Below are 12215 nucleotides of genomic sequence, written 5' to 3'. Positions count from 1 at the left end.
GGCTTAACTGTCAGTGTGTGGCTATCTTCATCGAATGCAGTAGTTACCCTGACATTAATTTTTCTGACAAGGTGAACAAAAAAATGTCCATGAGAAACTCTATTGATTATATTCTTTTCTTATTCCTAATTTACTTCTGAGAGTCCTTGTCCTTGATACAACATCATCAAAGTCAGTAATCACTTCCCCTCATAGAGTTACCAGATAGAACAGATAAAATACATGACAAGCAATCAAATTATAGTTTAAATAAACAATTAATTTTTTTTAGTGTACGTATGCCCCACATATTGTATGGGTCCTACTCAACTGGCAACTCTCTACCTATAGTATTATTCTTAAGAACTACCATTTCCAAGCATGGTAAGAAAGAGAGAAATCATGTAAGGGTTGAATCACTAAATTCTACACCTAAAACTAATACTACATTGGATGTTAACTAACTGGAATTTAAATTAAAACTTGAAAAAAAAAATAAAGAGAGAAATCAATTACGTGTACTTGGTTATATCACAAAACAGAGTCTTGCAGCTGAAAGAGGGCTGCATGGTTTTACCTAGGTGCCAACTCCAGGCTTCTGAGTAGGCAGTGATAATGATGTAGTTCCCAACTGTATTTAAGGTATCACCTTTGTCAAGACTATTTGGCTCAATCTATCTTAAGCATTTAAGTATGTTTGCTAATCACTTATTCTTATGACTACTGAAATGCCTTTCACAGTCCGATACAATGTGTATCAATCTCAAATCCTGTGTTCTTATCAGTTTTCATTCTCCTCCAAAATCCACTCCCTTTCATAGATTCATAGTATTTTAGTAGGAAATTTAAAGTGATTGTGTAGGAATTGCTGTTTGGATAGGAGAGATTTTAAGCCCAAACCCCCTTAGTTTCTATTTAAAAAATGTATGCATCCTTAAATAAAGAAGCACTTTATGATAAATGTTATCTTTACCATTTCATATTACTTATGACACCATTAATAAATACCTGTCCAATCTGTATTCCTGATGAAGAATACTTTTATCAGTTACATATAATACGTGGAAACCTTCTGTAAACTTAGAGGCCTAAAACAAGATTTTGTTGTTGCTGTTAATGATTCTGTGAATGAATAAACAATATTGGCTGAGCCCAGCTAGAAGGTTCTCCTGGTATGCCTAGGGTCACTCATAAGATGGCTATCAGGTCCAGAGAGCAGCAACAGCTGCTCCATGTGTCCTCCATGTGTGCTCCATGTGTCTTCTACTGGTCTAGACTGAACGTCTTCACAGAGTAGTTGCAGGTAAGATTCAGGGCAAGCCCAGTGCACCAGCACTTCATAAGATACTGCCTGCATCGTATTTGCTGATGTCCCATTCACTGAGGCAATGTGGCTGCCCAAGCCCAAGTCAGGGATGGAGGTAATACATAAGGTTGTTGAGATGGGGAGGCCTGATATATTGGGAACCTTAAATGCAATAGTCTAACACAATTTTGTTAGGCCTCTGGCAACAGAGAATGTATATTAGATAGAAGGATATATTTACTGAGCAAAACTAATACACACGAACACAAAGACAAGAGTGGTGCAACGGAGTTGGGTTTTGAACAGCAGAAAGATTTAGTCAACTATCTATGGGGGCTTTTGGTTTTTTTTAATTGTGGTAAAATAGTCATTAATTTGAATTAGAAATATAAGTTCTTTTAATGTTTGTTGTTTATAGACATATTATTTAAAATATCTATATGTTGGCTTTTTCAAATTTATGTAATAATCCCATCAATGAAAAGCTATGGTAAAACTCACATATAAAAATTATGGTTTTTGTAAACAAAAATCAACAAGAAAAATTTTATTTTTCATATTAATGCATGTATAGATACTAAACTATAATGGAGCATATATTGCTCATATCATTAAACATTTCTATAGAACTTATAAGAGCTTAATAAGCTTTAGTAGTAAATATTGAATTTGGGGGTAATTCAAAGGGAAGAATTAATCTACTTAATTTGAAGACTTTAATCTTTCAATTCAAAGCTGACACAATACTACTATTAAAATTTTTTATATTGTGAAATATAAAATGCTATAGTAAAAGTCTAAAATCTTTCTTTCTTTCTTTCTTTCTTTCTTTCTTTCTTTCTTTCTTTCCATTTTTATTATTTATTTATTTTTGAGAGAGACAGTCAGGGTGCAAGCAGGAGAGGGGCAGAGAAAGGGAGACACAGAATCTGAAACTGGCTCCAGGATCTGAGCTGTCAGCACAGAGCCTGATGTGGGGCTTGAACTCACAAACCATGAGATCATGACCTGAGCCAAAGTCAGACACTTAACTGACTCGGTCACCCAGGCACCCCTAAAACAAATATTTAGAATCTAAAGAACAGCAGTGCAACAACCATCCACTTTAAGGAATTGAGTGTTGTCATTACCTTAAAAATCCTTCATATTCTGCCCTAAAAATCCCATCCTTCTTACATCCTCATAGAAATAACTGTTATATTGATTTTTGTTTTAGTAATTTCCTTGCTTTTCTTTAAGTTTGCCCACTATCTTCAGGTGTGCATCTCCAAACAATACAATTTAGTTTTGTGAATTTCATATAACAGAATCATACTGTGTGCAAATTTTTCCTGTGTTAGTTTCTTTCACTTAATATTCTGTTTTGGAGATTCATCCATGCTGCTACCAGTGGCCAGATTCCTGTTAATGTGTGTGTGTGTGTGTGTGTGTGTGTGTGTGTGTACATATATATATATATATATATATATATATATGTCAATATACCTGAATTGATCAATATTTGCTGATGTGCAATGTTTAATGCCTGGTGAAGAAACCCTTACAAACCCCAACATCATGAAAGTATTTTCCTCTGTTTTCTTCTAAAAAGTTAACATTTTTGCCTTTCCTATATAGATCTTTATTCCATTTAAAGTGGATTTGTATATATCAGAAGAGGAAGGAATGTGATTTCTGCTTACCTCATATGGAAACTCAAATTGCACACCATTTACTCAAAAGCTCACCCTTTCCCATATACAATTTCATATACCCCTATCATATATAAAATGTCCATACATTTGTTTATTTTCTAGACTATCTTCTCCTTTGCACACCATTTTTTAAGTATATTTTTTTCAGAGAATATGACCACCAAGACCAATAAGGCACAACATTTAACATTTATTTCAATTGTTTCCTATTCTCATTCAAATTTTGTTTTGAAAAACTGCTTTGAGGAAGTAAACTAAGTTGTGGTAATATGCCATATCTTTATATTATCTTGGAAGATTTTAAGAAAAGCAACATTATTTTCCTTAATGTTAACCTGCACATATGCTTAAACAAAGAATGGTAGAAGCTTGGCAAAGCAAAGAAAGGATTTTATAGGTTTTTGTTTTGTATCACCATATCTGAAGATGTACATATGCGAAACGTCTCTTTTATGGAAATAAAATTCACCTTCCTATGACCATAGAACTTATAGCTGTGATTCAAGATAATTCTGAGTTGCTAAAAGTGAGTCCCTTGTCTGGAACTCTTATAATTTATTAAAAGAATAAAAGGGGCACCTGGGTGGCTCAGTCGATTAAGTGTTGCACTCTTGATTTCAGCCCAGGTCATGATCTGGTGGGGAGATTGAGCCCTGTGTAGGGCTCCGTACTGGGTGTGGAGCCTGCTTAAGATCCTCTCTCTCCCTTCCTCTCTCTGCCCTTCCCTCACTCATGTTTGCTCTTTCGCAAAATAAATAAACATTAAAAATAATTATCTCTCTTCTTCCTCTCCCCCTATCCCACTTGCACTTTGACTCTCTTGAGAAAAAAAGAAACGAAGGAAGGAAGGAAGGAAGGAAGGAAGGAAGGAAGGAAGGAAGAAAGGAAGAATCTCCAGGACTGAAAGAAATTATGCATTTGCTGGTGGCTTACTGCTTATGGGCGTTTCTAGAGCATAGTAACCAATCACAAGGCTCCAACTGATTAAGGCATCAAGTGTGCTCCTATTCTATGCCTTGTAGCACACAAAATTTCTCCAAGCATAATCCTTTTTCTAAAACTGAGGATACTTAAAATGCCTATGCTTAGGTTCTATTATCAGTCTTCAACTAAGAGGGAAAGATGGCTAAACACCCAACTATTAATGTTAACCAGATAAGTGTTAGCAAGTTAATTCTATATCCTCCAATTCAACGATCTACTGATAAAATAACCATTTTTAATTGATTGTGTTATTCCAGAGCAAAAATCTAAAATTTCTTTATAATACACTTTAATTTAAAAATACAAATATGGGCCTCATTAATTGACAAAAATGTATTTTGTCAAAAAAATCATGGCACTTTTTTCTTCTTTAAGCCTTGACTGTGATCTTAGTAATGTTTAATGGTTATGATCTTGCTGTTTTATTTCTGAGGTGAAAAGAAAAGTATGTTGCTGGAGAAGGATATAAAATGAAGATAACTGAAAAAGATCTGACCTAACTCTTTTAATAGGTTAATATGTTTTACATTTAGAACTAATACCTTGCAGAAACTATATCAGTGCAATACCCTGCATGAAGGAGCTTAGGACAGTAATGATAAACATAGTAAAATTTGGCTGATCATTCTTTGAAATTGGTCCTTTTAGAATGATTAATCTAGTGCTTAATATAAGAAATGTTAATTTTCCACGTATGTGCCTTAAATTCTGTATTTCAAGACAAATATTTACAAAAGACAAGTCTCTAATAATTAGCTTTTAAGACAAATACTTTTTAAAGTAAAAACAACAATAACAAAAAGTCATTCTAATCCTTCTATTTGAGATTCTCTAATATCTCAAAAACAACCTTAACTTCACAAGGAACAGTGCAGATCCATCGCATTAGATGCACTGGTGGATAGAATTATCTGAAATTTAGATAAATACTAATTGGATAAATGAAATATCTCACTGTCCAAAAGGAATCCTCATAAATATATTACACTGTTCATTACATATCAACCATCAACGAATATCATTAGGCAAGGTTTCAAAGGTAACATAAGAAGTTATAGCCTTGTCTGGGCTGGGGGAAAGGGACACTGTATTCCACTGTTTATAAATAAACAATTCCCATACATGTTTATTCAAGCCACACAGATAAAGACATAGGAAGGATGAGGAACATAGGGCTAAAGGAGGTCTTTAAGAATACAGTTCCATGAAGATAAAAGGATATATATGAGCCTTGCAAACACATCCGAAGGCACTGTTTTTCATTACCTTTCACTGTGGTGATCCAAATAGTGTCTCTTTCATTCAACTTAGAACCTCTAAAGACATGTCAGGCCATGTTTCCAACTCACAGCTGATCGACCCATAAGCTGAGCCAAACAATCACACACTAGTCAACACCTCAGACCTCCCAATACAGATGCCAATAGATCATGGAGACATGTTCTGGGTTAGTTGGTTTGACAGACTGTTAAAAATCCTCGTGCAGAATGCTGAAATATTAGACATTCTTACAATCTTAAGTTCAAGTAGCTTCACACAATTTGTAAAGGAAATCTGGCTAAACCAACAAACACATGTAAAAAGAATGAAGCTGGAATTATATTATATTGACTGTTTCCTGCTGCATTTCAGAAAGAAAATCTTTAATACTTATCATGTCATTTTTTTAAAAATAGAATAAGTCTTTTTGCAGACTTGTGAATGTGCCCTGGCTGCCTGGACTAAGGGATTTCTTATTAAACAAAAGCATGTGCACGCACGTGCATCCAAACACAGGGAACAGTGTGATTTCATGAAACTTGTTCAGTACCTTCAGTCTGTTCTGTAAATATGCATTACTGATAGGATTTATAAATTTCTCGCAATGATGTATAATAGACTACATACAGACCAGAAGCACAGTGCCCTCTGGTGCACATACAACATAAAATAAAATACTTATATAATAGTATCTACATAGAATCAGACACAAAAATACAATATTAAATTTTGCTTCTGCATAAATGCTAAACCAGCTGCTGGGAATTGTAAATTTCAATCATGAAGAAACAAACCAAACTGATAACCTTACATAAAACATTCTTTATGGCAAAGATCAATACAATCTAATCCATTCAGGCAATCATTTGTACACTCCTCTACTTAATGGATTCACTGGTTTTGGGGGAAGCAGGCAGTGTGTTGGATTTAATATATGACTCCTTTTGTGTAACTTATTTATATTCAAATATATAACAAGGGTAAAAGAAAAGGCCATATATCTCCATCCCTTCCTTTTTCTTGGCCTTTGCTATCATGTCACATTTATCTGCTACTTCTTTTTAGCCCATTGCCATTTTCTCCAGCTTCTGAATGTACAATTACCTTTAAGGGAAAAAAGGATCAGGAGACTCAACTTCTCAGCAACTAGAAGATACCATTTCTATTTAAGCTAAAAAAGGTAACATAGCATGGTATGAGGTAGAAAGGAATCTCAAGAAAATTCACTTAAAAATTTGGCTATTTAAAATGATAAACTCAGCTTCAAAGTTAGTTGAAATTTATATATATTGGAATATACAATATATATGTATTGCATGTATAAGAAATACTTTTAAATAACCAGAAAAACAGTACTTTTGTGAATAGTAAATAATAACCCTCTGAGAATTACCCTTTCCCATCTGAAACTTTCCCTTAGAGAAACTTAGTCATACACAACCTTCAAGGAAGATATCTCTATAATTGCTTTCCCTTTGCTTCATACCTGTATATCTTGTATCTTGTGCTAAATCCCTGCCGGCTTCTGTCCACAAAATCTGTGTATTCCTGTGAGCGATGGAAGGGTCCCTTATCAGAGAGGAGCCAGTCGAAGGGGCTTGTGGCATGCTGATCCGAAACAGCAGCAACCGCTAAAACCCAGCAATGAAGACTCAAGGCTATCCACTCCCATAGAGCCATCAGAGAGAACAATTCAGCACCAGCTCTGCTCCGCCATATCATGCTTCCACTGGGGATTTAGAGCCTTCATTCTCTTAGCTTTCCCTCAACACCTAGACAAAATACACAGGCAATTAGTTAGCCCCTAGAAGATTCTGTTCTAGCAATTAAGGTGCTGAGGTGGCAAATTCTTTTGTTTTTTTTTAATCTAATATCATTGTTTGAAATAGATGATAGCAAAAGTAAATAATAAGTAAAACAAAATGATTTCTTTTTTCTTTTCCAAAGCTGTGTGCCCTGCAGACTTTGTGTCCTTTTGCATTTATTGGAAAATCAGTCACTGAGTCATAACAAACTTGGTCATGACAGTGTCATACAGCCACGATCAGAAGTTTTGACGAATACTTCTTCTTTTCTGCTTAAGTGTTTATAACAATGGTCACTTTCAAGGGAAATGTTGATATGCTTAATTATTCCATATGTTATGTTATAAATTTTAATGTTAGGTGCATTTTATTGTTTATTTTAGTTGTTTTAGAATAATCTTTAAGAAATGGATCAAAGATATTCAGGTAGTTATTTTCATAATATAGAGACTGAATGGAATAAAATCGTGCACTTAAGAATACATAAATATATTACTGTGTTTATATATATATATGTCTATCATCTATCTATTTCTATATATAGATGGATGGATGGATGGATGGATGGATGTGCAGGGGTGATGGATGGAAAGGGAGGTGTGTGTGTTTTCTCAGACTTTTTTCCCATTATTCTATTATGGACAAACTTCTCTCATTATTTAAGCAGAATTATAATGAAACTAGTTCTAGGACCTTAAAAACATGTAAATGTGCATCTGTGTCTTATTCTTCAGATAAACAGGCATATCTGCAAAATTCATATACACACAGAAACAGACAGATGCAGATTATACGTAAACTATGAAATCACATACATTAATATTAGAAGCATTCAAAAATAAAGTACCCAGAGGTGCAATCCTGGTATGGGAGAGTATAGAGGACTTCACACAGAGCAGCAAATGCAATGTCTATATGTTACACAAAATATTCTACAAATATTTGAATTCAATTGTACTTTCCAACCTTCACCAATCTTTTCCAATATCATTATTTATGCCACCTAGAACTATGCAATATATAAATCTGACTAATGAAAACATTTTGATTGCGAGAGTTTTTAGTCAGGAAAATCTCTTTAGAAAGTGATCAAAATGCACAGTATTAAATAAAATATTTTAATTATAATAGTTACCATATTTCTCTGGTGTTTGGATAGGGTGATTGATATTTTTAATTTGCTTTCTAGTTATGACTCTATAATTCACAATTTAATCATACACTATTTATACGTGAAAGGTATAGAACAATAATTTTACAACTATAAAGTATCTCAAACAGTGATGCAATATGACTGACCTAGGTCATCAGATTCTCAGTCATACACACTATACAATTAGAAAGACAATGCCCACATACTATACGAGTTGCCCCAATGATGTGAATTCTCCGCTGTCATTATTAAACAATGCCCTCTTTTGTAAACAACATAGGAAATCTGATAAGTAAAGACATTTAAAAAAGTATTTTTCACAATGAAGAATAATATCATATAATAGACAGATTTTGGAATATAAGTTGAGAGTTTCTAGATCGCCATCAATTACTTGTATAAATGTAACACTGTCAAATGATTCAATACATAACTTTTAATCATATTGTTTCTTCTGTAGGAACTATACCACTTTTCTTAAAATTAGTACATTTCATTTATATTCATAAACTGAGGATTCTTACTATGTGTAATGGTATAGTATAATCCCATTATTACTAATAAATATTTATCTTTGTTAACACATACTTTTTTAAAATTTTATTTATTTTAAGAAATCTCTACACCCAACATAGGGCTCGAACTCACAACCCCAGAATCAAAAGTCACACGTTCTTTCTATTGAACCAGCCAGGCGCCCCAGTTGAACACGTATTTTCATTCTGTTGATCTAATACATTTAAATAAGAAACATTTAATCATCACTACACTACAAAAAAGTCATATTTTCTTACATAAAGGCCTAGAATAGTGCCTAGGAAGTTGGGAGGAGCTTAGGAGTGCTTCAAGGTACATTTAATACTAACATGAAACTGTGTAATTATATACCATAAAATTAAGCCAATTCTTTATGTTCCAGCACATGAGTTTGTAAGAAAGTAGTATAGGAGAGCACCTGGCTGGCTCAGTTAAGCAGTCGACTCTTGATTTTGGCTCAGGTCATGATCTCATGGTTTGTGGAACAGGCTTTGTGTCAGGCTTTGCACTGACAGCGTGGAGCCTGCTTAGGATTCTCTCTCTCCCCCTCTATCTCTGCCCCTCCCCTATGCAGAAGTATGTGCTCTCTAAACAAACAAGCAAACAAATAAACAAACTTAAAAAAGAAAGTAGCATATAATTGACCTGGCATTTAAGGTCTCTAAAATTCTATAGTTCTCCAATATTTAATTAGCCAGAACCACTGTTTTTATTCTTTTCTTTACCAAGTGTGTTGAAGATGTTTCATGGTTGTGATATTTCATAATCTTAACACAGAGAAAAATGGAAAGATTCTCTTAAATTGTGTGTAGGAGAACTACTTAAAAATGTTAGTATTATGTTTTAATTATTTCTGTTTCTTCTACTTCTCTAATTTGGGTACATGCTCCCACTTCTGTTTGAAAGTGGGTTTTTCTGAAAGCAAGTTCATTAGCACTGGGATAATGAGAGAATCAATCCTGTCCAAATTTATATTAATTTGGGGGAATCTCTTCAAATCATAATTATAAGGTCTTTTTAAAGAGATGAACAACCAAACTATGATATCCAACATTTCCACTGAAGTCACCTTTGAGAAATCACCTTTAAGAGTTAAAAAGCAGAGGGAAAAGTAGTGTCAGAATACATTAAGGCAAGATGTATGCTTCCAAAGATTCTTAGGACAAGTGGCCATTAGACTCAATGTTCACTTAAAAAAAAGTACTTCTTTCACCTAGTTTGTCATAAAAGCAGGTAAATGCACATTTGTAAATTTTAAATTATTACCAAATGGCCTGCATTGGTTCCTTTATTTGATTCGGATTAATAACCACATTTGTCCTTGTGTGAGAGATGCCTTTATGATATAGTGTGCCAATTTCAAAAGTATTGGGTAGGGTTCTCTTGAAGTTACTTGGAAGTTACTACTGAAGTGAACAGCTGTATTTATAGGTGTTACTAAGGAAGGGAAATCATGAGGTCCAATGAAAGAAAGAATTATTAAACTGAGAAGTGAATTTGCTAATGTCACCCTCTGGATTGTGAGGAAATGACAAAATTATCTTGAATTTACTATTTCTAACTAAGTATCTAAGAGGCCAACTAAGGAAATGACAATGTCAATGCACAGCATGTTCTGAAACATGTGAGGGTATATTTTATGAAGAACAAAAAACAACAAAACATTAAAAACAAGGCAAAAAAAACATGAGTTCATATTTAAAAAGTGGTATTCAATTAAAAATCGCACTGATCAAGTTTTTTATTTTCAAAAATTAAGAGGAAGCAGTAAATACTGAAGTATCATATTGTTTAAAAAATAGATATTTAGTACATGGCCTTCTGTCATAACCAATCCTCACAAAATAAAATTCAGTGGGAGCATTACCAAATGACACAAGTTTATTACTTGCAAATACCCAAAAAGTCTATGCAGAAGAAGCACACCAAAGGACGTTACATATATAGTAATAAACACTAAAGCATGTAATAAATACATAAATAATAAGAGACTATGTAACATAATATATATAGTATGTATTCTAGTATATAATAAATATTCCCCATCATTAGCTCTTCTTAATCCTACTGCAGGATGGCAATGCATTATTTTTATCCAAAATAATGACATATCATATTATTTGAAATTCATAAAATATTGGAATTTATGCAATATTTCCTATAATATTAAAAATGAATTTCCAGTATAGCTGAAATTACAGAGATAGAAAGTAGATTATGAATTACTGACTTAGACTTAATATCCTTTAGACTGAAGGGTCATGTCATAGAGGTTCATCTTTTAGAGCACATTATCTCATTATTTAATGTCTAGTTGAATGCTGAATATTAATTATTACTATTTGTTAAACAATTAATATTGCATACTATATAATTGCTTCTTTTAGGTTTGCATTTGAACTGATTTTTCGCTAGCATGTTCAAAATAGTTTCTCAGGGAATAAAACCCATTTACAATTTTGCATATGCAAAGAAGCTTCAGAAAATAATTGTGTCAAAGAGATTCCTTTTTTTTTTTAATTTTGAAAATTGTAAAACACACAGAAAGTTGAGAGGCTAGTACAATAAACACATATATCGTTCAGCCACATCTACCAATTTTTTACATTTTACCACATATTCTACACACACTCTCTCTCTTTCTTAATCCCTTATACATGTTTTTTTTGTATGAAGCAAGGATCCAAGGAAAACTGATTTGCTCCAGGTCATACACCCATTTTCCAAATTCCTCATCTTCAGCAACTGCTACATTGCTCTATAAAATAGCTCCTCAACAGTCATAATCACTAATATTGGAATTTATAAATATAAAAAGTTAAGTCTTCAAAATAAAGTCTCTAATTCCCAAATGATTATATTTATTAAAAAACCACATTCTTCCTTAATAATTTAATGGAATACATTCTACCAAAGCATAAATATTAGAATCATTTTATTATTATAAAATAAATATATTTGTATATAATACTCCTAGAATCTATTAAAATATATAGCATATTATCATATTACCATAGATCATATAATATATGGTATTTTATTATATATTGAACAAACATTAGCTCTGAAGTAAATATATACTAAACACTGTATAAGTAAATAAATAATGGAAGAGTTAACATATTTTTAACTGTAAATTTTCAATAGTCTTTCTAAATAGCAATTATTTATATTCCTTTTTGGTAGGATTACTAACAAAGAAATCACACAATAAAAAAAGTAAATAGGGGCGCCTGGGTGGCGCAGTCGGTTAAGCGTCCGGCTTCAGCCAGGTCACGATCTCACGGTCCGTGAGTTCGAGCCCCGCGTCAGGCTCTGGGCTGATGGCTCAGAGCCTGGAGCCTGTTTCCGATTCTGTGTCTCCCTCTCTCTCTGTCCCTCCCCCGTTCATGCTCTGTCTCTCTCTGTCCCAAAAATAAATAAACGTTGAAAAAAAAAAATTAAAAAAATAAATAAATAAATAAAGTAAATATTACTTATCATCTACAATGTGCAAA

General features: G+C 33.2%; 1 protein-coding gene across 3 annotated transcripts in view; it reads right to left on the bottom strand.

The window, feature by feature from the left end:
- The window catches only part of BRINP3 (BMP/retinoic acid inducible neural specific 3), a 422919-nt gene that overhangs the window by 388560 nt on the left and 22144 nt on the right, over positions 1 to 12215 (bottom strand). For all 3 annotated transcript variants that reach the window (XM_058700030.1, XM_058700032.1, XM_058700031.1), the window contains exon 2: positions 6710 to 6995. In XM_058700030.1, coding sequence (XP_058556013.1) covers positions 6710 to 6945 — 236 coding nt within the window. In that variant the 5' untranslated portion in view covers positions 6946 to 6995. The remainder of the gene's footprint in view (positions 1 to 6709; positions 6996 to 12215) is intronic.

The sequence above is a fragment of the Neofelis nebulosa genome, chromosome 15 (assembly GCF_028018385.1).
Source record: "Neofelis nebulosa isolate mNeoNeb1 chromosome 15, mNeoNeb1.pri, whole genome shotgun sequence".
In the NCBI taxonomy this organism is placed as follows: domain Eukaryota; kingdom Metazoa; phylum Chordata; class Mammalia; order Carnivora; family Felidae; genus Neofelis; species Neofelis nebulosa.
This window is presented reverse-complemented; position numbering and strand designations above follow the sequence as displayed.